Here is a 26,150-nt window from a genome sequence, read left to right as displayed (position 1 = left end):
GTCCTCCCCAGGGTTCACCCTGCCTCCCAGCCCCTCTCTCCTTCTCCAGTCTCAGATCCAGTGCTGTCCTCCGACATCCGGCTGTAGAACTTAGGGAGTCTTCATTTCCCGACAGTCTCTGTCCTGATGTTTTAAAAACAGAGATTCTTTAATAATTATTTTTATTTACTTGTTTACTTGGCTGCTCCAGGTCTTAGTTGCGGCATGCGGAATCTTCCATCTCTGTTGCAGCACGCGGGATCTTTAGTTGCAACATATGAACTCTCAGCTGCAGCACGTGGGATCTAGTTCCCTGATGAGCTGTCAAACCCAGGGAGTGCAGAGTCTTAGCCAGTGGACCCCCAGAGAAATCCCTGTTCTGATGTTTAGAGTAGGAATGGACTCTGAACTTGAATCCATGTCATCTTCTAGAGGAATCATAAAGGTATCTCCAGCTAAGAAGGTGACATCTGCATTTATAAAGCCTTCTGAGTGTGCCCACCCTTTCTCTTGCATATGCTGGAGAGCCTACAGCCATGCACATCTCTGGGTTGATGCCAAGGTTTGATGGCGAAACACTCCCACATTGCCCAGACTGCCCCTTGAGCTTATGCCTTCCCATCTATACGTGAGAGGAACTAGGTGCAGAACCCTTGAAACTTGAATCACCTAATGCTACTTTCAGGGAGAGCAGGGAGATCCGCAGGCAGGCACAGTGTAGGGTTCAGGGTGGAGCGGGGAGAGGGTCTGGGAGAGAAGTCCAGGGCTGGACCCGAGGGAGGGAGCCCAGCCTATTGGGAAGCGAGTCTTGTCACCAACTCACTAGTCACCCAGCAAGCCCTGCCCCTCCCTGGGTCACAGTTTCACCTTCTGTGAGGTGAGTATGGCCTGTATCTATGATTTTCCAAATTTTTTCTTCCTTCAGTAGTAAAACATGTTTTTTAAAAATTATGTTTTAAGTATACAGCATCCTAGTTCAACATCTTTACACTATCTATTTACACTCCACCACAGATCTAGTTACCATGGAAAATGTTTTTCAACAGCAACTTTACCCAAGAGCTTGACATGAAAATGATTTTTTTTCTTTTAAAAATTGTAAATAATTTTTACAATATTTTAAAGACAATAAAGTATTCTCCCCCTTAAAGGTAGGAGGATAACCTGGGTTCAACTCCAGAGCTCCAGGACCCACAAGTGAAAACCTCTGTGGTTTCTCAGCCCTGGGGCCCATGGGGAGGAGGGGCAGGTGGGAGGCATCCTAGATAAAGAGAAGTTTCAGAGGCTGAACTCACAAGGGCCCCCCTGTGCTTGAGATCAGTGATTCTCAAGGAGGGGTTCAGTAGATCCAAGAGTTGGGCAGGTTTTCATTTCCTTTTTCCTTTTGAGTTTTAATCAGTTAAACTATTATTTTGGCAACTATAAGGATACTTCTCTTTGCCATGAAAACTCACACTGAAAGTCAGAAACCTTGGTTTCCTTGGTTAGTATTTCTCAGATAAATCTTTGAGTATGTTTATGGGAGAGGCCTCTGTAATATTTTTCTTTCAAAAGGGACTGTTCATTACTTAAATTTGAGATGCACTAGCTCAGTTCATGCCAGAAAATCTGCCGAGTGAGCATATTTTGGCAGGGACGAGGGCGTAGTGTAAGAGAGCAGCCCAAGGAGGACAGGATGCAGACATGACTGCAGTACAGGGGTAAGTGCCAGGGGCAAAGGCTGCCAGTCAGTGTGCACACCTGGGCCTGCTCCTGTTAAATATCAACCCTAGCAAATCATCTGTAACCATACATATATTTTTCCCAGTGCTTAGAAGTACATAGATTCAGTTGTTAATCGTGGCCTGGGCAGTGGAATTACACATGGTTTTTATTGTCTCTTTATTCCTGATCCGTTAAACTCCTTTAGTGTTAGAGAACTCCATTTGGTAAATGACTGCTCCTTTGCTCTAAGTCATAAATTTCTAGCTTTGAAGAGTTTATGTTCCTTTCAAGGTGCTGGATACAGCCCCATAGACCTACTTGTTTAGCCTTCAAAGTATTTTTTTAAATCTGATTGAATTGCCATTATTTAGAAGTTGGGAAGATGCCCATTAAAATCTGGTACTCCAGGTCTCCTGATGTCATGTCTGGGCCCACATTCCCATATGACCCCAGCTGGATTTGTAGGTTTCCATCCGGTCCATTTCACACGCATCCCTCAGCTGCCTGGCCCCCATCTTCTCTCTATACTGGGCCCTTTAAACATTCTGTAGAGTCTGTTCCCAATGTGAGCCAAAGTGGGGACTTACATGAGGCCCAGGGTGCTCCAAAATTTAGGATTTAGGGGCAGTGACTGAGTTGGAAGAGATGGTTTTGAGACCCTTTTGTCCAGTGCTTTACATAAGATGAAAGGGGGAAATAGTGTTTGGGGAAGCCTCCTCTGACTGCATCCTCAGGAAGTACAGAACAGTGGACCAAAAGCATCGTGGAGATGTTGGTACTCCTACCTAGCAATTCATATTTCTGAAAAGGCCAAATGGAAAACAGTTTTTACCACCTTTCTCCTGAGATGACACTCACAGAACCCTGGCATGGAGTTGAATTTAGGACGGTAAGGTGCCCTCTGGCCTTGATGAAGTAGGAGAAATGGAATTTGAAGAATTGAAGGGATGGGGGGAGTGTCTTTAGAAGATATAAACTGGGGGAGTTGGGCTGAAAGGTAGAAGCCCTTTTTCCTGGCATTTGGTGTGACCACAGTAATAATAACTATGGCTAACAGCACTGATGCTCGGTCTGTCTCAGACCTGGGGCCTGCTGAGCACTCACACCCATGATCTTATTGCATCCTAACACCCTAAGAGAGGTGGTTCTGTATTATCCCCACTTCTCAGGTGAGGAAACAGAGGCTTAGAGAAGTGTAAGTGACACAGCAGCGCGGGTCTGTAGGAAAGCTAGATATCCGACCTGAGTCCGCCTGGATTTGGGGCCTGGCTCTCAGCCACTGTGCTGAATGTACTCCCACTCCTATCTGTGTGTCCCCTTCCATTTTCACCTCTGCCAGTAATAAGGACATTCTCATTGTCTGAATCTTTAAGCATCCTCTTATAGAAACAGTCGCCCCTGGCAAGCTGGAAAGAGGTGATTATCCCCAGGTAACAAGAAAGGGAGGAATCAAGGCCCAGAGAGGGAGAGCGACCCACACGGCTAATCCTAGCTCCTCAGAGCATCCCCAGGACACTGTGCCCCCCTGATTGTGACTGTGCTCTCCCCAACAGTCACAGCCCTTTAGAACTTGCTTCCTCAGGCCTCTGCCTCATGGGACGTGCGATCATCAGAGCTGGGTTTTTCCCCCCTGCTTTCTGCCTGTGTGCGTGAGTCGTGCCACCGGAGTCTTATTAATCATTCGGAGTTGAAGGTTACGAAGAAAAATATGCCAGAGTGTGACAGGCCATTAGTATTTGTGTTGTAAGGAAACCAGTAATCATCTTAATTGGTGCACACTTCGGGGCAGAGCCGGGCTCTGTTCTGAAGGCTTGTCTCCTCCATATACCATTAACACGTCAAAAGCCACAGAAACGTACCTCCCAAACCACTGCAGTCCGCAGAGGCAGCTTTCACCTCTGAAATTCAAGGCTGGTCAGATTAGGCCACCTTCTCCAGTCGGACCTGCTGGGCGGAGTCACCTGACCCTAGGAGAGATTTATGAGGCTGGTGGAGCAGCCCTGTCTCTGGGGAATTCAGGCCCAGTCCCGTCATTTAGATGGTGACCAGATTTCCCTCCTAAGACACAGGTGGCCCCTGAGGCCATGAGCAGCCTGGGAAAGGAACACTTACTGACTTACTCCTTTAGTGACCATCCCCGCCTCCAAATCCTGACAAGGTTCTGGCTTTTTTCTGAATATTTACTTCCCTTTAAAAACCATGCAAGCCCTCTCCTTCCTCACCTCCCTCACTAGAGACTCTTGGAGGGACGAGGCCCGGCTCTCTCTGACAGTCTTCCTTTTGTGTGTCACCCCAGGCCAAGATTTTGTCCAGCTCCACGTTTATCTACTTTGTATTATAATAAGAGTAGCTATCTTTCTAAATAATTATTTTATTATATCAAATATGTCATTTAAAAATCTACCCTCTCCTACCTCCACCCCACCCTGCTTCCCAAGAGTCTCACCATTCTATACAGGAGCTGCTGAAGGGGATTAAAAAAAAAAAAAAGGGAATTCCACTTCAGAGGGCAGTTTGGAAGTATCCAGAAAATTTTAATGTGCACATCCTATGACCTAGGAATTCCATTTCTCTGAGTCTGTTCTAGAGAAATAGTCACAAGGAACATATCAGGATGCTGATTGCAGACTCTTTATAATAACACCAAATTAGAAACAGCCTAAGTGCCCATCAGCAGAGCCATTTATTTATAAACACACACACACAAACAAAAGCAATACTTTATGTTTTCAATGTGTATGCATATGTCTGAGTAAACATATAGAAAAAGGCATGGAAGGACATACTCCAAACTGCTATCAGCAGTTACTTCTGAAACGGGGGAGTGAACCAGGATCAAGGCATAGCAAAAGAAATTTAAAAAAACTTTCTTTGCTTGCTTGTTTTTGTGCTGCTGCTGCTGCTGCTAAGTCGCTTCAGTCATGTCCGACTCCGTGCGACCCCATAGACAGCAGCCCACCAGGCTCCCCTTGTCCCTGGGATTCTCCAGGCAAGAACACTGGAGTGGGCCTCCATTTCCTTCTCCAATGCATGAAAGTGAAAAGTGAAAGTGAAGTCGCTCAGTCGTGTCCGACTCTTAGTGACCCCATGGACTGCAGCCCACCAGGCTCCTCCATCCATGGGATTTTCCAGGCAAGAGTACTGGAGTGGGGTGCCATTGCCTTCTCCGGCTTGTATTTGTAGTGTTTTTTTTTTTAAAAAAAAACAAGGAGAATATGTGTATTATTTCTCATTTAATTGAAAAATAATACTATCTTAAAGAAAAGAAAATGTTTGACCCAGCGGTTTATTTCCTGCAAAGTTTCTAGAGATTTTAGCATGTCCTCTTTCCAGGGTTACAGAAGATGAGGAGATTTGTCTTAATTCTTTAGAGGCTACATTTTCACTTCTTAGCACAGTCTCTATTTGATACTCATACATACTTAAGAAATGCCCCCTTTCAATTGAAAGATATCATGCATTACTTTAGAACTGTTTATTAAGAAGATTTGTCATTGGTGAGAACACAGTGGACTCTACATAGTGGTCTGGATACTTGACGGTTTAAGGCCCTGCTTCCTTTGCACGGATTCTTTCTTCCTAGTCTGTCTTTCCCCAGCTCACCACCCTAATGATTCCACTGAAACTCTATTTGGGAGACCTCCACTCTCTGTGGTCCCCTCCCCAACATTAATCCAGCTCTAGGGTGCTGCTGCTCCTCTTTGCACACGCCTGCACTATTAAAGGAAAGCATGGTGGCTAGGAGCACATGCTCTGCAGTCACACCAACCTGGATTCAAGTCCCTGCTCTGCCACTCTCTAGCCGCGTATAGGACCCTCCACCTCACCAAGCCTCAATTGCCTCATCTGTGAAATGGAGATGGCAGCCCCACCTTGTAGGACTATTGTGAATGTTAAATGAGATGATAAGAATGCTTGCAGGATGCTTGGCACTGTATCTGGTGCAGAATCACTCTCACCATGTGTCAGCTGTTGATATTATTCTTGTAGCAGAAATATATCTTCCTCAGTAGACCTGAGGCCTCAGCTCGGTTGTCTTGGCTTCTGATTTGCTCACGCCCTCCCTGGCAGATAACAGAGGTTCTGCTAAGTGTTATTTTGCACTGAACTGTGCAGTAAGGAATATGGAGGAATGGTGTTCCGGACCATGGGGATTTTCTATTAAGGGGACATGGAAGCCCCAGCAGATGTGAAATATTAAAAGAGGCCACCCAGACAGTGGGTTAATTGGTGGTATTTCATTTATTTTCTCAAATCTGATTTTCCACAATTTGCAAAATGACATGTATCCTTTTTTAAACATTTTCCCCTGCCTAGGGGAAGGCAGTGGTAACCCACAGGAACGGGACCACCAGTAGGGGAGAGGCAGGCCTGTGACAGACCCAGATAGAAAAGGCATTAAGGAGCCTGAGCCATTGCTGGCATGCCGCCAACCATGCCACCTGGCTTCTGGGGGGTGCCAGGTGTCCACGACTCTGCAACCCAGACAGCCATCTGGGTCTCTGTGTGGAAACAAACCCCTTACCAGGGTTGAGTGCCTCTCACCACAGCCAGCCTAGACCAGTGTTTCCTCTTTGGTCTTGAGCTTATGGTAGCCAGGATATAAGCAGTTCCTTCTGTTGGGCCCAGCAGCGAGCATTAGAGGTGTGTGTGTGTTTGTGTATGTATTTGAACACAAATTAACAAATCAGACTACATGCCTCGAACAACTCGTATACAACCAGAGGACTGGAACAATCTGTCCAGAGCTACTCTGAGTTCAGAATGCACAAACACCCAGCCCACCTTCCTCACACAGACCCACACTGTGGAGTTCCCTTGGAGACAGCATTCCAGTTTTCTGGCCCTTGACACATAAATAGAATATTGAAAGCAAAAGTTGCTCAACGGGGCAGGAAGAAAAAGTAGAGGGGCAGGTAAAATAGACCAGAAGTTATGAACAGAAAACCTCGTTCTCTCCATGCTGATTACTAAGTGCATCTCAGAAGGAGCCCCTGGGTTAAAGGAGCAGGTCCTCAGAGGTGGACCTTCACTACTCTTAGAGCCTTTTGTACAGGCAGGCCAGCTGTATTAGCAGGCATATCATCTTGGAACCATAGAATCAATCACATAATCCCAGAGCTGGAGGGGGCCTTCAAGGCCATGTCATCTTTCCCCAGCATCTGAATCTTTTCTGTGGTTTGCATAAGTTCAGCCTCTGAATTCTTCCAGTGATGGACAACTGCTGTCTTATGAACGATCTCATTCCTTTACTGGACACTCTCTTATTAGAAAGCTCTTTCCTTACTTTGAGCTGAACTCTCTGCAAATGTTGTCTTCTGGTTCCAATCTGTCCTTCTGAAGGCGGACAGCATGGGATCAGAGACAGGACCTGAGCTAGAGGCAGATAACCTGGTCTTCTCATCTACCTCTTGTTGACTTTGGGCTGGTCCTCCATCTTTCCCAGCCTCAGTCTCCCTGTCAGGCAAAATGGCGCTACTCCTCTCACCTGGGTCAATTGGCGGATCAAGCGAGACAGTAGGGAAAATGTCATGATAGATCTGCGTGTACTGATGTAGATAACTATGACATATTTGTTAAATGAAGGGAAAAAGACAGGCTTCAGAAGAAATAGGTAAATAAGCACAAAAACACTGGAAAATTGGGTGAGAAGTACCCCAAACTACTAAGAATGGCCTTCTCCTATGGATGAGACCAGAGAGACTTGTCATTCAGATGTTACCTTCCTCCATGATGGCTTAAAAAAATTATTTTTGGTTACCATGAATGCATCATATTTATAATGACAAAAGAAAATAGTGAAGACTTTTCCATTTTAGGAAGAAAAAGATAAAACATTCAGAACACTTGACATCCAAAAATGGAGTCCACCTGTATCAGTTGCAGTGTTTCTTTCCCTGTGGTCCACCTAAATCACTGACAGAATTCTGTGCAAGTGTCCACCTATAGAGAATGGCCTTAAACATCAGCCAAAAGAATCAGCTACGGCTTTAGGTCCTGCACCGACGTGCCTCCGGGCCTTTGCATCTGCCGCTCCCCCTACAGCACCTGGTAATCAACTGATGGGCGGTCACATCTGAAACACAACCATCTCACAAGCAGACTTGGATGTGATGGGCAGAGACATACCCTTCCGTTAAGGAAGGGGTGATACTTGAGTAGGAGTTTCATGAGTGGTTCTAATTTATCAGTTCACTGATAAATACCAACTCTGAAGATGGCTTCTGCTTCCTGATGCTATGTCCTATTTTTAGAGACTTGTGAGTGAATACCTGGATGACAGTCCCCTGAACATGCTTGATGTCTTCCCTTGGGTAACATGTTGAGTCATGTCATGGTGGCATGGATTTTAAAAAATAAAAGCCGCAAGTGGCAAGGAAAATACATCAAGCCAGGATCATTCACCAGATCTGTCAGTACATGCCACACTGCTGTGCAGGTGCTGTGAGGGACAGGAAAATAAATCACTCTCGGTCCTGCCCTCAAGAAGCTTGTTGCTGGGCAGAGAGGACACAAGTCCTGCACTTGTACGTGCATGGAAAGCAGAGCATGTGCTACACTCAGGGGCATCTGGAGAGCATCATTCACACGGATGCTGATTCAGGAGCACCTTGAACTGAGCCCAGAAGAAAGAATAGGATGCCCTGGGACAGAGAAGCAAAGAAGGATGCTCTGAGCTGCAGGATTCGCAAGAGTAAACGAACAAAGGCAAGGAAATTGGTCAAGTGGTAGCTGCAGAGAAAGGATCGGGTGAAGGGTTGAGGAGGGAGACAGATCCGGAAAGGTGGGCTCTGGACATTGCTAGGAAGCCTGAAATGTCACCAGATGACCTCAGTAGACCTGTGCTGTAGCTGCAGTGTGGATGGGAGGAGAGGAAAGGGATTAGAGGCCAAGATGACCAGGTCAGTCCCTGATGTGGAAGTCTCTGTGAGTAGCTGAAGATCCCACAGTTCCTCCTCCGGTGCTAGCCAGTGAGGAAGCAGGGAGGAGAGAGGCCTAGATGAGATATCTCAGGACCCTGCAAAGCAGAGATTTCCAGAGGTTGAGCTGGGATTTGGGGGGTGGGTTGGCAGTAGTTAGGGTGGTAAAGAAAGCTCTGACATATGCTCAGCTTTCTCTTCCTGCACACCGAGCAGGAAAATATCCCCCAGGGGAAGGCTTTTGCCCTTTAACGAATATGAAACTGACAGGTTGACACTGTGGTTAAAGTGGAAGGATTTTTTTTCTTCTTTAATAACACCTTAAATGATGAGCGTGGAAGCCGGCATCCGAAATGAAACACATGTTGCTCTCCAACACCTGACAACCTGACATAATTTAAGAGGAGCTACCAAGAACCCACAACTGAAATTGCCCATGAATCTGCTCCCCTGGATGGGCTCCAACTGGGTGAAAAAGTGGCGACGGCCAAGTCCAAGGGACCCAGCCTTCTGTTCTCGTGTGTAGCTGATTGGTGGGGAGTAGCTCTCAGAAAACAGGGAAGGCTGTAATTAACTTGATAGTGGTAGTTCCTGGTGTATTTTTATTCATCATCTGATTATTAAACAGATTTATGGCCCTACCCACCCAGTGAAAAGGGACCAATGCATTTAGTTGAAATTAAAAGTGCAGATAAGCTGCCTGTTTAGATAATAGCATCTCTTTTTTTAATAGATTACTCATCTTCTGTGAAATAGGAGAGAGGAGTTAATTTGTGTGATGAAGTGCTTTCTATTTCTGGGAGCTGGCTGGTGGATGTGATTGCTTAAGGAAGGAGTGTAATTCATTCTTAAAATCACCAAAAGCATGTTCAGGCCAAATACCTGTGCCCTGAGGAATGGAGTAATTTGTAATGTGATGCCAAGAAACAGAGGGCCTTGTGGTTTCAAGCAAATGTTTGGGGAAGGTGTACAATTTATCTTTAGGTTGGAGGTCAGATCTCCATTCATTCTCAGAAAAGTGCCAGAGAAACACAGCAGACCTCGGAGGTATTGGAGGTTTGATTCCAGACTACTGCAGTATAGTGGATATCACAATAAAGTGAGTCACACGCATTTTTTTGGTTTCCCAGTACATATAATAGTTATGTTTACACTATGGGATTCCCTGGTGGCTCAGAGGGTAAAGAGTCTGCCTGTAATGCAGGAAACCTGTTTGATCCCTAGGTCAGGAAGATCCCCTGGAGAAGAAAATGGCAACCCACTCCAGTATTCTTGCTTGGAAAATCCCATGGATGGAAGAGCCTGGTGGGCTACAGTCTATACAGTCATAAAGAGTGGGACTGAGCGACTTCACTTTCACTATACAGTAGTCTATTATAAAGTGTGAAATAGCAGTATGTCTAAAGAAAACAGTATATACCTTAATTTAAAAAATACTTTGTTACTAAAAAATGCTAACCATCATCTGAGTCTTGTGGGTCATATTAGTAACAGCAAAGATCACCAATCATAGATCTCCATTACAAAGATGGAAAGTGAAAAAGTTTGAAATATTGTAAGAATTACCAAATAGTAACACAGAGACACGAGGTGAAAAAATGTTGGAAAAATGGTAGATAGACTTGCTTGGCATAGAGTTGCCAACAAACCTTCAATATCTTTGAAGCTCAGTACAGCAAAGTGCAATAAAATGAGCTTTGCCTATAAACCTAACAAATTAAGCCACCAGACCAAGAGGCCACTGATTGCAAGGAATAGTAGAAAGAGACAGATTAAGGCTGGAATTCACAACACTAGCTGTGTGATCATGGGCAGTGACAGACCCTTCTTGAGTCTCAGTTTCCATATCTTTCAGATAGGATTAACCCTCATAGGGTGGCTGTCAAGAATGCGTGTGGGATGAAGCCAGCCAAGTACTTAGGACAGTGCCTGGCGCCTGGCAGGTGGAAGCCTGAGTCTGCTGCCCCAGGGCTCTGGCTTCTGCTCAGGGGCTCACTCTGTTTCCACTCTGAATTGAGAGCCCCCTGGAAGTATCCATGTGTGCAAAAATATTAGGAAGGGCTTTGGGTTTTACTGAACACTTGATGGACGAGGCAGAGGAGGGAGATTTACATCACAGATGCCATAGCCACCCACATACAACTCTTGTCATTGTGTTGTTTAGTTGTTAAGTCGTGTCAAACACTTTTGCAACCCCATGGACTGTAGCCAGCCAGCTCCTCCGTCTATGGGATTTCCCAGGCAAGAATACTAGAGTGGGGTTGCCATTTCCTTCTCCAGGGGATCTTCCTGACCCAGGGATCGAACACAGGTCTCCTGCACTGCGGGCAGATCCTTTCCCACTGAGCCACCTGGAAAGTGCACAGCTCTCATTCGATATCCCTCTTCTCCCACAGCCTCTGGTCCACACCACTGGGATGCTTTGCTCTCACTCTTCCCACCACACAACGCCCAGGCTCACTGATTGCCTTTTCCTCCTCCCAAAGGTTCTGCCCAGAAATGTATTGTGTTACTGGAACATGCCCGTGCACCTTTCACCCAACTTCTCTACCTCTCTTGCACACTGACACTTATAGCTTACACACATGCCTCCCCAAAGTGAACTCTATCCCCTCCCCAGGTATGCCGTGGTGCTGACTTTTCCAGAATATATGTATGTCAGGGGAAGATTTGCTTCTGGGGATTGGAACTTCATCAGAAGTTATCCAATGTTACAGGAAATCAAATCAATAACAGTGCAGCTTGTGGTACCTAAGTTGCCAGCCCACAGACCTGCCCTGGTCTGTAAGGTGAACCGATATGTGTTCAGTAAATGACACTTGGAACTGCAAGCACTTGGCTACTTCACTGTCTTCTTGTAGCCATTCCAGATATTTACATATTGAAACACATGTTACTTTATTATTTCTTCTCTGTATCACAGTTGGGGGATCATACAGAATTTTCCCCATTTAAGTGTTAAGCACATTGTGTTATTTATGAATTTTATTTTAGGATATTAAAGGGGGGCATACAGAACAACTGTCACATAAAGGGACGCTGAGTAGGAGAGGGTTGCTACTGCTGCTGCTGCTAAGTCACTTAGTCGTGTCCAACTCTGTGTGACCCCATAGACGGCAGCGCACCAGGCTCCCCCATCCCTGGGATTCTCCAGGCAAGAACACTGGAGTGGGTTGCCATTTCCTTCTCCAATGCATGAAACTGAAAAGTGAAAGTGAAGTCGCTCAGTCATGTCCAACCCTCAGCAACCACATGGACTGCAGCCTTCCAGGCTCCTCCGCCCATGGGATTTTCCAGGCAAGAGTACTGCCATTGCCTTCTCCATTGAAACCCCTGAATCAGAAGGTGAATCAGCCCAGTGTCGGCACCATGTTGGCTTTTGATAGTCTGGGCCCAGTTCCCACAAGTCTCCTGTGTCCTTGATCTTTTTAGCTGCTTGAGGCAGTAGGCCCATAGAATGCAAAAGCCCCATGTATGCATCTGCCTAGCAGCTCTTAGGGTGAGAGGAAAGACACCTAAAATGTGCTCTGTGAAGTTTTTGGTAGAAGAAGTTAGCCATTTGGGAGCAATGACTTTGTCCAGCCATGTGGTGTTCCAGAGGTCTCAAATCAACACACAGGAATTCTAGTCATGACCTACTGAAGTAAGCTATGCAGTAACTGTCCTGCTTATAGAACTAGACCCTCAGTACATTTTTATACATTCTTAGAAGTGTAATAACAATAACAACAGTGGGGTCTTTTACAAAGAGCACTAGCCTCAGGGGTCAGGGGCCATGGCCAAGGACCTCAGGTCAAGTGGTGCATCTTCTAACACTGTAGATTCCAGACTGTGCCCAGAGCCAGGGTTTTCCACACTTTGTTAGACTCATTGGAGAGTCATGAAATCACCATCTCCTGAAGTTCACTCAAATTCACATCCATCGAGGCAGTGATGCCATCCAACAATCTCATCCTCTGTCGTCCCCTTCTCCTCCTGCCTCCAATCCCTCCCAGCATCAGGGTCTTTTCCAATGAGTCAACTCTTTGCATGAGGTGGCCGAAGTAATGGAGTTTCAGCTTTAGCATCATTCCTTTCAAAGAACACCCAGGGCTGATCTCCTTTACAGGGTAATGCTATGTAAATAGTTGCCAGCACACAACAAATTCAAGTTTTGCTTTTCAGAACTTTCTGGATTTTTTTTTTTTTTTCTGAGTATTTTCAATCCATGGATGGATCCATCCCCAGATGCCGAAACCACAGACACAGCGGGTAACTGTATGGTCACAATCACCTAGGTTTATTTCCCTGGGGTCACCATCTGCGTTAAGTTAGATAATTGTCTCAAATGTTTACATGTATCGGAATCACTTGGAGAGCTTGTTAAATTCCAAATCAACAGGCCCCACCCATCTGATTCAGTTGGTCTGGAGTGAGGTCTAAGAATTGGCACTTCAAATAAGCTTCCAGATGTTGCTGCAGCCGTCTGGGGATCACACTTTTGAGAATCACCCTGTTGGATCAGCAGAAAGGAATGTGTCTGGCAGAGTTCCTGACACACAGCAGGAATACAGTAAATGCTTTCTTGATTAAACTGAGCTAGGGACTTCCCTGTCAGTCCAGTGGTTAAGACTTTATGCCCCCACTGCAGGGAGTATGAGTTCGATCCCTGGTCAGGAAACTGAGATCCTGCATGCTATGCCATGCAGCCAGTAAATAAACAAGTAAACTGAATTGAATTCTCTCTGGAAGAAAGGTCTGGACTAAGGGAGGGTTGCTTCACTACTTTTAGCTGTGCAGGAATGGCTGGGTGAGCAAATTGTAAGATTTTTAAATGTGTGAATTGTATGGTATGTGAATTTTATCTCAATAAAGCTATTATCAAGAAGCAGAGGAGGAAGGGGAAAAGAAAGAAATGATTGTTTTTGTTTTTTCAAAAACACACATCAAAAGTAACTGTTATGCCTTAGAATGTGTTATAAAAGACCTGTGTCAAAGGAGAATGAAAAAGGCCTTCTAGCTGAATTTGGAGGCCCCTTTCAGCTCTGCCACTCTCTGAACTTCCTCCAAGGACTCTGGGCCAGAAAAAAAAGTATGTCTCTCCTGAAGGGCTCATCTGCTTTCCTTTTACAAACAATAAACGATGCTTCAATGCCTATACATTTCCCCTACAAAAACCTATCCTGGTGCAAACATAGCTTTCCTTCCTGACCTCTCTTTTTAATTTTCTTGCTGTTTATATTTATTTGTCTGAAAGTTTTCCAAGTAAGTGAAAGCCTGGGGGTAGATGATAGGATGGAGGCTGTGGAATTGGGAAGTGGTATCAAACCACTCAGTCCTGAAGGAAATCAACCCTGAATATTCATTGGAAGGAGAGATGCTGAAGCTGAAGCTCCAATACTCTGGCCACCTGATGTGAAGAGCCGACTCATTGGAAAAGACCCTGATTCTGGGAAAGATTGAGGGCAGGAGGAGAAGAGGGCAACAGAGGATGAGATGGTTGGATGGCATCACCGACTCAATAGATATAAGTTTGAGCAAACTCTAGGAGATGGTGAAGGACAGGGAAGCCTGGCATGCTGCAGTCTGTGAGGTTGCAAAGAGTCAGACACGACTGAGCAACTGAACAACCACCATTACCACCCACCTGGCAGAACGGAGAGACCAGGGACTTGGCAGGGTAGCATCGCTTCATATGGTTAATAATGCCAGCTTTTGGATTAGAAACACCTGGCTGTTATCTACTAGTGTCTGGACATAGACTGGCCCAGAACTTTTCTGAGCCTGCTTCCCCTTCTGTAGCTCACAGGGCCTACCTTACAGAGTTGTTGTAAGAATGAAATGAGACGGTCTGTATAGGTAACAGCACTTAACACTGGGCCTAGGCACACAGTAAGCACCGAGCAGAACCCATGGCAGTGACAGCGGTGATAAAGATGAGGCCCTAACTCACGGTAACAATTGGCCTTTGGCTAGCAGCACCTGAGTGTCAAAACAAAACACAGGGAGATGGTTTTGCCTGCCGGGAGCCCTTCCCTATTCCAGATGGATTAGCAGTGCCTTAAAATACAGTGTCGAAGACTTAAAAGTGAATAAACCCATCCTGAAAACAGATGAGCTATGACACTTGAATAGCCAGAAGCCCAGCAGAGCTGAGATGTGACAAGACCCAGAACACCTTGAAGCCCCAGAAGCCAGGCCAAGTGTAGGGAAGGCAGCCTCTCTCGCCGTGGGCTCTGCACTATTGACAGCTCCGCCGAGGCCGGAGAACCAGCAGTGACACACGGGTCTGTCTGATGTGTGACGTGCTCCGTACTTGCCCTGTCCCCTTCCTCTTCCTCCTCGTACCCCCTCTCTTCCATCTTCTCCTCCTCCTTTGGGGCCCCACCCACAGGGCCCTGTGCCACAGGCTCGGCGTCCTGCCAGCACCGGGGACACGCCGAGCTCCTTTATCTTTGGTCCGCTCAGGAGTCTCTGCAAGACGTGATAGCACCAGAGATTGAAGCTCTGGATTCTACTTGGGAATTAATTTGATTACACACAGGAGTACAGCAAAGATTCCTGAACAAACTAAAACTGGATTTGAGTCCCGTCTTCACCACGTACATGGCAGGCTGTGTAACCTTGGACCAGAGACATCTTCTAAACTTGACTAACCTCATCTTGAAATGAGGATGATGAACCGTGACCTGCTTCCTTCACAGGGAAATCAAATCAGATCAAATCAAATCAAATCAAATGATGGAGGAGGAAAGCGTGTGGATTCAGCAGGGATTTGCAGATGCCTCTGGCCTCACCCCAGGCACGAAGGCCACACTGGTGAGCAGAGCTTGCTCCTCTGCCACCTTGAGTGGAGGGAGGCAGAGTCAGTCAGTGCACAGGGAGGGAACCATGACCTGAGCTCAGCAGCGGGAAGAGCAAGGTTCAGGGCTCTGGGCCCATCTGCCCTCAGGATCTGCTCTTGTCTAGGAGGTCAAGATGGAGAAGGCAATGGCACCCCACTCCAGTACTCTTGCCTGGAAAATCCCATGGACGGAGGAGCCTGGAAGGCTGCAGTCCATGGGATCGTGAAGAGTTCGACTCGACTGAGCGACTTCACTTTCACTTTTCAGTTTCATGCATTGGAGAAAGAAATGGCAACCCACTCCAGTGTTCTTGCCTGGAGAATCCCAGGGATGGGGGAGCCTGGTGGGCTGTCGTCTCTGGGGTCACACAGTTGGACACAACTGAAGTGACTTAGCAGCAGCAGCAGGAGGAGGTCAGGAGGGGCTTTAGTGAGGAGGTGTGACCCAAAATCTGAAGGATGAACAGGAGTTAACGAGGGGGACATGTGAAGAGGCTTGGACGTCAGCAATCCAAGCAGAGGGACTGGTTTGGACATAGACACTCAGGCAGAAAGGGTCATCAGGGGGTCTTTGGACGCCAAAAGAAGGTGACATTTGGGGGCTGTGACAAAGGAAGGGGAGGGTGAGGCTAGAGAGGGGGCAGGATCAGCCACACACAGCCTGTCATCCTTGGGAAGGATTGGAACCTTCTCCCCAGAGCCAGGGGGAGCCGTGGAAGGATTTTAAGCAAGAGTGCAAGGGTGCCAAGGTGCCATCTACCTCTTTTCCAAGAGGCCACATGACTGCTGCATGTAGACTAAAGCCAGACAGGGGGACAGCAGTCGTGGCTCCTTCAGTTGGCCACGGACCACAGCGGTCCAGACAAGGGACAGCAGTTGCCTGGATTGCAGCCATGTCCTTGCTGTGTGTCCCTGTTTCGATGCCAGTGTGTGAGACCTCAGCCTTCTGTCTCCATGTCCTCAGGCTGTAGCAACAAGGCACCACAGACCAGGCAGCTTTAAACAGCACACGCTTAATCTCTGACAGTCCTGGAGGCTAGAAGTCTGAGCTTACGGTATCAGTGGGGCACGCTCTCTCGGCAGGCTCTCACAGAGGACCCCTCCTCGCCTCTCCCTAGATCCCGTGTTGCCAGCAACCCTTGGTGTTTCTCGGCAAATAGGTGCATCGCTCCAGCCTGTGCCTCTGCGACCCTGTGGCCTTCTCCTTGTGTGCCCCAATTTCCTTCTTGTAAAGGATACCAGCCATTGGATGAGGGCCTGCCGTAAACCTATACGACCTCATCTCAACTTAATTACATCTGCAAAGATACTATCAGGTCATATTCGTAGGTTACTAGGGTTTAGGACTCCAGCATATCTTTTGGGGGTCAGCACTCAGCAACTTCTCATGCACAGCTTGCCAGATAGAACCATCCTCAGAATCATAAGTGCCCTTCAGAGCAGACAGGAGGGAGAGGCTCCATTCAACACAGGAGCCAGGAGGACTCCTGTTCCCAGGGAAATATGTGTGTTTCCAGGTGGGATACTCAGGGAGGACAGAGGGGGCACAAGCTCTGGGTTCTGATCATCACTCAGGCCTCAGCCACTGAGAGATGTCAGGCAAGCCTCCGCTTTCCTGAGCCTTGGTTTCTTCTCCAGTTGCCAGAATTGATGATACCTGCCCTGCCATGCTGCCTTTGTGATGGCTTTGGGGAGCCCGGTGAGATGACCAGCCTGCATTTTGTGAGAAAATACTGTGTGCCCAGCACTGAGATAACTCACTGGGTGTGTTCCTAGGAAAGGGACAGCTAGTCCAGAGGAAGCTGTAATATCCTTCTCTGTTAACCACTCCTCCACACAACTGCTACCTTTCCTCCTCTAAGAGCACAATGGTTATAAGCACAGACTCCATCAGCACCAGTATCATCCAGAGGATGGGTGGGGATGAAGCAAGAGAGGCTAGAAGTTCCAGAAGCTGAGTGATGGGTCCTTGGGGCTTCATTTTTCTATTCTACTTTTTAAAATATGTTTGAAATGGTACTTAATTTTTTAAAAAGTTCAACAAGGAAGCCTACATACAGACTCTTGAACCAGATTGCCCAGGTTAAAATCTGAGACCTGCCACTTACTGTGTATACCTGGGCAAAGTTACTAAACCTCTCAGCACCCATGAGTCCTCATCAGTAAAACAGGGATACTAGCCATGACCTGCCTTGTGGAATGTTTGTGAAGATTCCATGAGTAAATACATGCAGGGTGCTTGGGTTGGTGCCTGGCAAGGTGCATACTAAACATGTGGGGATCATTAGTTACAGAAATAATGGTCCCAAAGATCATTGTGTTGCTGATCCAAAGTCATCACCTTCAAGGGATCACACCATCAGCATTGCAAATCTTCTAATTCAGCGGAGTGGTCCCCAAACTTTTTGGCACCAGGGACCAGTTTTGTGGAAGACAGTTTTTCCACAGACCAGGATCAGAGTGGCGGGGTGATGGTTTGGAGATGATTCTCATAAGGAACACTCAACCTCGATCCCTTGCATGTGAGGTTCACAGGAGGATCTGAGCTCCTATGAGAATCTAATGCCACTCCCACTGATCTGACAGGAGGCCGAGCTCAGGCAGTAATGCAAACGAGGGGGACTAGCTGTAAATACAGATGAAGCTTAGCTTACGCACCTGCTACTTAACCTCCCGCTGTGTGGCCCGGTTCCTAGCAAGCCATGGACTGGTACTGGGGTTTGTGGAACCCTGTTCTAGCTCATACCTGCCACTTGGACTCTGTCTTGGTTTGGGTTTCCTGAAGCAGATCATGAGATGGGCTGTGAGTACAAGTGGTTAATTTGAGAGAGGCTTTCAGGAAACACCAGCAAGAGAGTGGGGAAGTGAGAAGAGGAAAGGGGAGGCAGCCAGGAAGGGCGCCTGAGATGGGCACCAGGACTGGCAACCACAGGGAGCCTACACAGAGCGCATGCTCAGAGTTATCCCACCTGAGGGGCGAGGGGGCTGGGGTGGTTGTCCACACACACCGTGGTCCTTGGCTGCGGTCCACCATGTGGATATAGACCCCCAGGCAGCATCAGGTGCTGGCAGGTGGGAGGCAGGCAGGGAGAGAACAAAATACTGAAGAGGTATGGGCAGAGCCCACAGAACCCACTTGTGAGCACTCTGTTCCATGCTCTGCAAACACCTGTTGATGGGGGCTCACCTTCAGGATCAACCTCACCCCTTGTTGGATAGCTCTGACTTATCCTTATATTAGGAATTGTTGTTCAGTCACTCAGTCGTGTCCAACTCTTTGCGAGCCCATGGACGGCAGCACGCCAGGCTTCCCTGTCCTTCACCATCTCCCAGAGTTTGCTCAAATTCATGTCCATTGAGTTGGTAATACCATCCAACCATCTCATCCTCTGTCATCCCCTTCTCCTGCCTTCAGTCTTTCCCAGCATCAGGGTCTTTTCCAGTAGGTTGGCTCTCCACGTCAGGTAGCCAAAGTACTGAAGCTTCAGCTTCAGCATCCATCCTTCCAATGAATATTCAGGGTTGATTTCCTTTAGGATTGATAATAAGGGCAAACGCAATTCTGTTTTGCTTTACAATCAGAGCAGCCCCTGGAATGGGCACGGCACTTCTGTGGCACAGGGCGGCTGCTGCCTTGCTGCTTCAGGCCAGACATCTCTCAGCCCTGGCATTGTCACACTAGCCATGATCTGGCCTCAGAGTCTTTCTTAACACTGCTTTAGCTACCCATTACAAACCTATGAGTATAGGCATTTCCGTGACGCCTGTTTGCAGTCCTTGCCCTAGGGTTTATGAAGCTAGAGGGAGCCTGAGGGGGAAGACTCACTATATGACTCTGGGCAAGGCATTTAATTTGCCCTAGCTGTTCCTCTCTGGGTAGAACAGAGGAGCTAACAGACTGGAGGTAGAGACAGGCTTTGATGTGGCTGGAAGAGCCAGCTCTCTTACTGTCAGATATGGGCTTTAGACCTTGGCTTCATCATTTATAAACTGTGTTCTTTGGGTAGGTCACACCACCCATTCTGAGACTCACAGTGTCTTTTCATACAAGACAGGACCATAGTACCCCCATTTGTAGTGGTGTTGTAAGCAACGGAGATTATATATAGAGAGAGGTCCATGTGTGAGCAGAGCCTCAGTAATTGTCCCCTGTAATTGTTATCATCATAACTATCATCATCCTCATCTAAAGTCCCTTCCAGCTTGAAAATTCTATGACTTTATGAGATGTCCTCATCCAAGAAGATGGCATGGTAAAATAAGGCAACAGTCCTGATTTTGTGTAAATGTTCTTTCTAATACGGACAGGAGGAACATAATTGCCCCTAAATAATTGCACCAACTTTGCCACAAGCTGTCAGAAGGCCTTAATTGGTCCATCTGTAATGACTGCAGCCATCTGCGTGCAGGGTGATTTAGCGGTGGGTCTCTGCTGGAGCAGGGCCCTCATGATTAGAGCCGGACGGGGCCATATATCTCCCTCTGATGGGAGTAGTGGTGTGTGGTGTAGGAGATTAGCTCATCCTCATGTTAACGACCGACCAGTTGAACCTAGCCAAGAAGAAGCGCTAGTCACAAGACAACGACTATGGATTTTTTTTTTTTTTTTAAGGTAGTGTTCCTGCCCTAATAGCAGCCTATCTGGAGCGTGATCGTGCCTCTTGCTATCATGTCTCGCTTCCCAAGAAAGTCTCTTTTGGAAAGATTTAGTCCCTCAATTAGGGCGAATTGATTTCTGCTCTCTACAGAGCCACTGTTCCAAAGAGAAGTGGGGAAGGGCAGGAGGAGCCATATTAATCTTTGTGAGCAAGCGAGAGGCAACCTGGAGTGTTTTTCAGCCTTGCAGCCTGGGGTTGTATCTGGAGTTAATCTTTCCTCTGTGTATCTTTTAATTGTTCCGACTTGCAGGGTGCCAGACAACACAACACAAAACACCCCTCATCTCTAGTCCTTACGTTTCTAAAGACTTAAATCAAGTGCCTGGAGCAGTGTTTCCCCAAGTGCACCAGCACGAAAGTGATTTTAAGTAGGACCTAAGATGATCTCAGGTGGCTCTGAGACTTTGCATTCAGTAACATTGATTCATGGGGAGAGTACATTTTCTCTTTTCAGATCTCTCTTTCATTTCCTCTGATTACCTCCGATGGAAGGTCTTGGCTGGTTACCCTTATCTCCTTTCTTTACGAAAAGGGAGGCGAGATCTGGCTGAAATCTAGTAACATCACTTTATCCTTATTAGTTTGGCTTTTTTAATTCATTAGCTCTTTATCACAAATGGTACCGATTTTCTACTTATAGTGTTTAATGTTTCCTTTTAAAATAAAATTAATTAAATAAAATTGTTAGCTTGAAAAAAAGTGAGTTGATTTAAAAAATGAAAATCTTAAAGACGTTGTTGTAAGGTAGGTGGAAGTGGCAAAAATCATGCCGGTAATATGATGATGAGAGATGGGGAAAACACAGCTAGAGAGAGGGAAAGCCTCCTGTTTCTACGGCGAACCCAGCAGTGTCCTGGCTGTATGACCTGGGGCAAGTTTCTAAGCTTCTCCAAGGATCAGTTTTCTCATCTGTCAGATGGCGAGACTTGTGATGCAGAGTCAGTTCAGTCACTCAGTCGTGTCCGACTCTTTGCGACCCCATGAACCACAGCATGCCAGGCCTCCCTGTCCATCACCAAGTCCCGGAGTCCACCCAAACCCATGTCCATCGAGTCAGTGATGCCATCCAACCATCTCATCCTCTGTTGTCCCCTTCTCCTCCTGCCCCCAATCCCTCCCACCATCAAGGTCCTTTCAAATGAGTCAGCTCTTGGCATGAGGTGGCCAAAGTATTGGAGTTTCAGCTTCAGCATCAGTCCTTCCAATGAACACCCAGGACTGATCTCCTTTAGGATGGACTGGTTGGATCTCCTTGCAGTCCAAGGGACTTTCAAGAGTCTTCTCCAACAGCACAGTTCAAAAGCATCAATTCTTCGGCGCTCAGCTTTCTTTATAGTCTAACTCTCACATCCATATATGACCACTGGAAAAACCATAGCCTTGACTAGACGGACCTTAGTCACAAAGTAATGTCTCTGCTTTTGAATATGCTGTCTAGGTTGGACATAACTTTCCTTCCAAGGAGTAAGCGTCTTTTAATTTCCTGGCTGCAATCACCATCTGCAGTGATTTTGGAGCCCCCAAAAATAAAGTCTGACACTATTTCCACTGTTTCCCCATCTATTTGCCATGAAGTGATGGGACCAGATGCCATGATCTTAGTTTTCTGAATGTTGAGCTTTAAGCCAACTTTTTCACTCTCCTCTTTCACTTTCATCAAAAGGCTCTTTAGTTCCTCTTCACTTTCTGCCGTAAAGGTGGTGTCATCTGCATATCTGAGGTTATTGATATTTCTCCCGGCAATCTTGATTCCAGCTTGTGCTTCCTCCAGCCCAGCATTTCTCATGATGTACTCTGCATATAAGTTAAATAAGCAGGGTGACAATATACAGCCTTGATGTACTCCTTTTCCTATTTGGACCCAGTCTGTTGTTCCATGTCCACTTCTTACTGTCGCTTCCTGACCTGCATACAGATTTCTCAAGAGGCAGGTCAGGTGGTCTAGTATGTCCATCTCTTTTCAGAATTTTCCACAGTTTATTGTGATCCACACAGTCAAAGGCTTTGGCATAGTCAATAAAGCAGAAATCGATGTTTTTCTGGAACTCTCTTGCTTTTTCCATGATCCAGCAGATATTGGCAGTTTGATCTCTGGTTCCTCTGCCTTTTCTAAAACCAGCTTGGACATCTGGAATTTCACGGTTCAGATACTGCTGAAGCCTGGCTTGGAGAATTTTGAGCATTACTTTACTAGTGTGTGAGATGAGTGCAATTTTGCAGTAGTCTGAGCTTCTTTGGGATTGGAATGAAAACTGACCTTTTCCAGTCCAGTGCTGAGTTTTCCAAATTTGCTGGCATACTGAGTGCAGCACTTTCACAGCATTGATGCAGAGTACGAGTTTATGAATCAAGGGAGATAAAATATGTGAAGCTTCTTCAGAAATCATAATTTGCTTTCCCAGTGAAAACTTCATTTTTATACAGGGTTAGAAAAATCAAAGGCTCAGAGGGTTTTGAATCAAGCAGTTAAGGGGCCCTGGCTTTACTGTTAACTGTGGCACCTTCCCCTCTCTGGACTTAATTTCTGTCTATAAAATAAGGAGACTGAACTACTCCAGTGCTCTCTAGGCTGGCTGTGCATCAAAATTATCTGAGGGTCAAGTAAAACCAAAGATCCTGATGGCTGCCTTCAGTCTCCCAGGAGGATCCAGGCAACTGTATTTACAGTCAGCTCACAGGTGATCTGGCCACATCCCCTAAATCAGGGGGACCTGCCCAGCTCTAAGCCCTGGTGGAGTGAATTCAGAGCAAGATTGTCTGACTTTCTTGATCCAGCATACTCTTTTTTAAGGCTCATTCATATCATTGCCGTAGCTCAGTCTTCCTTATTGCTGAATAGTATTTTCCCTGAATGGATATACTGCATTTGATTTATCTATTCTTTAGTTGATGTGTATTTGGATGATTTGATTTTCACTTTGGGGGTATTATGAATGTTGCTGCTATGAACATTAGTGTACAACTTTTCGTGTGGATATATATGTTTTGGTTTTTTTTGGTTTTAATTATTTATTTATTTTTGGCTGCACTGGGTCTTTGTTGCAGCACTGGGGCTTTCTCTAGTTGCGGTGAGCAGGATCTGCTCCCTAGTTGCAGTGCATGAGCTTCTCATTGCGGTGGCTTCTCTTGTAGTGCAGCACAGGCTCTAGGGCACACAGGCTTCAGTAGTTGTGGCACATGGGCTTAGTTACTCCATGGCTTATGAAATCTTCCTGGACCAGGGGTCAAATCCATGCCCCTGCCTTGGCAGGCAGATTCTTAACCATCGGGCCACCAGGGAGGTCCAATATATGTTTTCATTTCTCTTGGAAATACACCTAGAAGTAGAATTGCTGGATTATATGGTAACTGTGTTCAATTGTTTGAGGAACTGCCAGACCGTTTTCCAAAGTGGCTGCACCATTTTATTACACTCCTATCGACAGTATATGAGAATTCTTATTTCTCTACATCCTTATCAATACTTGTTATTATGTTCCTTTTTCATCATAGCCATCCTAGTGGATGTGAAGTATTAATAGTATTTCATTAAGATTTTGATCTGTATTTCCCTGGTGACTAATGATGTTGAGCATCTTTTCATGTGTTTGGCCATTTCTGTATCTTTTTTCGCGAAGTACCTATTCATATCCTTTGCCCATTTTAAAGAATTGCTGTAAAATCCACATGACATAAGGTTAACCATGTTAAAATATATAATATTCATGGTAAAGTACATGATTCGTTGGCATTTAGCATGTTCGTAATGTTGTGCAACCATCACCTTTATCTAGTTTCAAAATATTTTTGTCATCCCCCCAAAGGAAACCCCATACTTATTAAGTAGTCACTCCTCATTCCCCTCCACTCCAGTTCACGGTAATCACTGATCTGCTTTCCCGGTCTGGATTTACCTAATCTGGAATTTCGTACGAGTGGAATGCTGTAATATGTGATCTTTTGTGTCTGGCCTCCTTTACTTAATATAATGATTTCTAGGTTCATGCACGTTGTGGCATGTATCAGCACTTCATTTCTTGTTATATGGATATATTCCATCTTTGTTTACCTATCTGTGAAATAATGGAAATTTGGGTTATTGTTGCCATTTGGCTGTTGTGAACAATGTTGCTGTGAATGTTCAAGTAATCAATAGATTCTTAGCTGTGCTGGATTCCTTGATCCCTTGCATTTCCATAAATTGTTGTATCAGCTTGTCAGTTGTCAGTTTCTACAAAGAAGCCAGCTGTGGGTTTTGATCACATTGAATTTGTAGATCAACATAGGAGGTATTGCCATCTTAACAACATTAGGTCATCTGATCCATGAACATTGACTATCTTTCCATTTATTTTGATTGTTCATTTCTTTCAACAATGTTTTGTAGTTTTCAGAGTATACAGTTTGTACTTACTTTGTTAAATTGTAAGTGGTATTTTTACCATTTTAATTGAATTTTCAAATTGCTTTCTTATTTGCTAGCCTGTAGAAATACAGTTGATTTTTAAATGCTGATCTATGTCCTGAAATCTTTCTAAGTTTACCTGTTCTAGTTTTTTTGTAGATTGCTGAAGATTTTCTGTGTAAGCAATCATTTCATCTATAGCCTTTCCAATCTTTATGCCTTTTCTTTGTCTTACCAATTGCACTGACTAGGAATTCTAGAATAGTGCTAAAGTAGAAAGAAAATGGAAAGCCTTTCTCCTGATCACAAGAGCAAAGCATTCAATATTTTACCATTAAATATGATATAAACTATAGGTTCTTTGTAGCATACTAGTTTTCATAAAGGGGCCTAACCCTGGTTAAAATCAAGAGACACTCATGTTAAAGCTGGCATTTTTAGTAGAAAGAGAATGTCTTTGAGATTTATTTATAACAGCTTTTCCAGGCATGGGCCAGAAGCCAGCCTACATTAGAATAAGCAAAAAGAGGAATTGGTTGTCATATGTAATAAGAACAACTCAGAGTCTATCTGCTTCAGGCACAGGACGATCTGGAGAATCAAAATGTTATCAGGATAACGTCTCTCTTCATCTCTTCACTGTCTTTTTACTTGTTGACTTCAGTCTCAGCAGATCCTCCCAGCATCTCTCATCACCTCATTTTGCTAAAGATGTCAGGAGCAGCTCCAGACTTAAAGCCAACCAACCTAGTAACTCTAGTAAGAAGAACAGGCCTCATTGTTCAATAGTTCTGAAAAAAAATTCTCAGGATTCATTGTTTGGACCAACTCAGGTCACATGTCCATCCCTGAACCAGTCACTGTGGCCAAGGGAATGGAATGCCCTGATTGGCCAGGCCCAAGCCACACGCTCCTCCCCCTGGGAACTAGGAGATGAGGCCAAACCCACCCAAGTCTGGAGGACTGAGAATGGGAGGGAAAAGGTAGTTTCCCCCAAAAAAGAATCAAAGTATTGTTGCCAGAAAAATGAGGGAGTTGGTCCAAGCCAGACATAAATCACAGCTGCCAACTCTGTCATACAGAAGTTCTCTCTGTGTTGCAAGTCTGGCACTAACACTGACCCTCTTTAAACTTCAGGCCCCGCCCCTTTGCGGTACACAGGTGGTGCTTCCTGCCCTTGTTGGCCCCATCTGAGAGAACCAATAAGACAGTGTACCAGAAATCTGTCTAAACTGTAAAGAAGGGGTCACAAGAACGATTACTCAGCAATTGTTCTTACCCACCTGTCCATCTTATCTCTACTCTCTGTCTTGCAGAACACCTGAAGAAACCACTTGAAGACTACATGGCCCTTTTCCCCAGCGTGAGGATTCTCCGAACCAAGAAACGGGAAGGACTGATCAGGACCCGAATGCTGGGAGCCTCAGCTGCAACTGGGGATGTCATCACATTCTTGGACTCACACTGTGAAGCCAATGTCAACTGGCTCCCCCCCTTGCTCGGTAAGGGAGGCTTGCAAGGTGAAGTAGGCGGCCTGGAGTGCACCAGTGGCCACCGGCCCCACCTTCTGCAGGGAGTCACCTACAGGGCTTCCCTTGCCTGCCTGAGATGCACCCAGCACTGTGCCAGGTGCCACAAGGGTGTCAGATATTCAGGGGTGCTCAAAGTGACCTTACGAATCC

At 45.9% G+C, this 26,150-nt stretch overlaps 1 protein-coding gene across 1 annotated transcript in view; it reads left to right on the top strand.

Moving 5' to 3' along the window:
- Positions 1–26,150, top strand: part of GALNT10 (polypeptide N-acetylgalactosaminyltransferase 10) — a 231,630-nt gene that overhangs the window by 159,666 nt on the left and 45,814 nt on the right. Inside the window, exon 5 of the mRNA XM_018050128.1 lies at positions 25,785–25,970. Coding sequence (XP_017905617.1) covers positions 25,785–25,970 — 186 coding nt within the window. The remainder of the gene's footprint in view (positions 1–25,784; positions 25,971–26,150) is intronic.

The sequence above is a fragment of the Capra hircus genome, chromosome 7 (genome assembly GCF_001704415.2).
Source record: "Capra hircus breed San Clemente chromosome 7, ASM170441v1, whole genome shotgun sequence".
In the NCBI taxonomy this organism is placed as follows: Eukaryota; Metazoa; Chordata; class Mammalia; order Artiodactyla; family Bovidae; genus Capra; species Capra hircus.
Note: the sequence above shows the minus strand (reverse complement) of the source record. Positions and strands in the feature narration are given on the sequence as shown.